At 48.8% G+C, this 2,441-nt stretch overlaps 1 protein-coding gene across 2 annotated transcripts in view; it reads right to left on the bottom strand.

The window, feature by feature from the left end:
• Positions 1-2,441, bottom strand: part of TCEA3 (transcription elongation factor A (SII), 3) — a 51,005-nt gene that overhangs the window by 35,523 nt on the left and 13,041 nt on the right. For both annotated transcript variants that reach the window (XM_006777567.2, XM_006777566.2), the window contains one exon: positions 705-770. In XM_006777567.2, coding sequence (XP_006777630.1) covers positions 705-770 — 66 coding nt within the window. The remainder of the gene's footprint in view (positions 1-704; positions 771-2,441) is intronic.

Genomic DNA, 2,441 nt, shown 5'->3' with positions numbered 1-2,441 from the left:
CTTAAGCTACATAATCTTTACTCCCTGGAATGGAGATAAGAAACGCCCTAACCTTTGTAATAGAAATTGACAGGATTAAAATCAACTGGTATAAATACAGATGTAACAAGACAATAAACGGCAGAACTTCGCTGGAGATCCAGACCAGAACTTGGCTGGAGATCCTGGCTAGAGATCCTGGCTAGGCTGCTGATCAACTGAACGCTGTCTCTGTGTCATTCCTTTTTCGCTGACTCCGTCCACACCTTTGGGGACCCCTGGACCTGCTGGGGTGGACCCCATCAGGTGACCCCTGTGAATATTTCGTTCGACCGCCAAAGGGACCACGACCCACAGGTTGTCTAACCACTGGTTGGACAATCATATACTTTACAAAATGTTCCCCCTGTTATTTCCAGTAGCTCAACTGGCACCACACACCGTTATTACAATATTACTGACTATACATCCTACGCTGTACTTTACATTCCCATGACTACTTAGTAACTACCAATCTGTACTTCTCAAACCCTTCATCTTTTTCATCCAGTTCCCCAACCTCCCTCCCTCCCCTTCCCTTAGTCTTACTGTGTGGATCCTAGATTCCAGAGGCATCATAACATACAAGGTTTCCTCCTTCCCCAGCCTCAGGCTTCTGACATTAAAGCAGAGAGAGGGACACAAGCATAGGATCTCTGGGTGGAGAAGTCCCTGGCCTCCCTTACCTTTCCATCGATGGTCTTTTTGGAGAGGAGGTGGCCGAAGAAGACTTGGAATCCACAGAGTCTCTCCTGAAAGAACAGACATCAGAGATGAGACCCTCTCCCAGGCCAGCATCAGTACTGATCTAGAGAGAGCAGAGCTGGGCAGGACACCTCCTGGAGCCGTGCCTGCCGGGCTGAGGATGGTAGAGCCCGGCTGGACCACTGCTACCTGGCCTAACCTCCATCAGTGAGGCCAGATATGTTACATGTGTTATGCCATCTGTTACTAATTATGAATAACTAATTCTCAGCAGGCCCTGCTCTTCCTTGCTGTCAGGCAGGCCTTGGCCAGCTGGAATCCATGGAGACTGGAGTTCCTGGGATTGCTTATTCTCAGGAGGAGGGAGAGGTCATCTCCAGCCTCCCCTGCAGGCACCTTAGAGGGAGGAGAGGATAGGAAACACGAGGGCCTTGGAGATTGAATAGCAGCGTTAGAGTGACAAGTGAGAGAGCAGGACACGAAGTTAAATGAATGCTGTGCCTAAAGTCTTGCCAGAAAATGCCTCGGGGGGGAAAAGACTGCAAGTCAATACATCCAAATGCTAACTATGGTTATATTACGATGATGGGATTAGAGGTGAAATTTCCCCCAACTTTCCAAAAATGCATGTAGCTACATTCTTTTTGATATAGAATGCATTTTCCCCTTATATTGGTTTTGTAAAATTAACCTGTTTGCAAATTGCAACACCCACTCCCTATCTCACTTACCTCACTCTCTTTTTAATTCCAGCAAAGGTGCCACCTCCTAACAGACTCTAATGTTCTTACTTATTATATGGAGTGTGTTGTCGTTCCCCCCTCCCCCCATCTAACTTCCACAAGAGCAGAGTTCGGTGGGTTTTGTTCACTGTGGTGGACACTGTCCTTGCGGAGCCCATATCCCCTCGGGCACTCATCCTCCCAGTGTCCTGGGACACAAGGGCTTTCTCCTGCAAGCTCCCATGGGTGCAGCCTGCCCAGGGGAGTTCTCCACTCCAGTGAGAACCAGCAGGCCAGGAGGCTGCGAGTGCTGGGTGGATACACACCCCACCTGCCTCAACCCAAAGTGTGTTCCCCACTGTCACACAGAGCAGCCAAACAGGATTTAAGTCCTGGTCACCCAGGGCAGTAAGCGGCTCACTAACACATTCTGTGCTGGCTTCCTTCCATTCCCTGGCTCACCTCCTCACTCTATCTGCATTTCCTGAAATACTTTCCCAAGTAAACCCGCTGCACCGAATCCAAGTCTTAGGGTCTGCTTCTGGGGAACGCAGTCTAACCTGTCCACTGACTCACCCAAGCACCTACACTAGTGCCTGGCACAGAGTAGGCGCTCTACAAATATTTGTGGCCGAAAGTTGTGTCGTCAAATAGTACAGAAATAAATATAAAAACTAAAAAAAGTGGAAAAACAAACCTCCCCAGAGGTAACAATGATAGTTTAATGTCTTTCCTTCCAGGTCTGTTTCTACATGCATACAAACATACATAACATGGGTCATTCTAAAAGGGAGTCGAGCCCTAACCGGTTTGGCTCAGGGGATAGAGCGTCGGCCTGCGGACTTAAGGGTCCCAGGTTCGTTTCCAGTAAAGGGCATGTACCTTGGTTGCAGGCACATCCCCAGTGGGGAATGTGCAGGAGGCAGCTGATGGGTGTTTCTCTCTCATCGATGTTTCTAACTCTCTATCCCTCTCCCTTCCTCTCTGTAAAAAATC

The sequence above is a fragment of the Myotis davidii genome, unplaced genomic scaffold, assembly GCF_000327345.1.
Source record: "Myotis davidii unplaced genomic scaffold, ASM32734v1 scaffold149, whole genome shotgun sequence".
NCBI lineage: Eukaryota > Metazoa > Chordata > Mammalia > Chiroptera > Vespertilionidae > Myotis > Myotis davidii.
The sequence above is the reverse complement of the archived record's forward strand: the minus strand, read 5'-3'. Positions and strand labels throughout refer to the sequence as shown.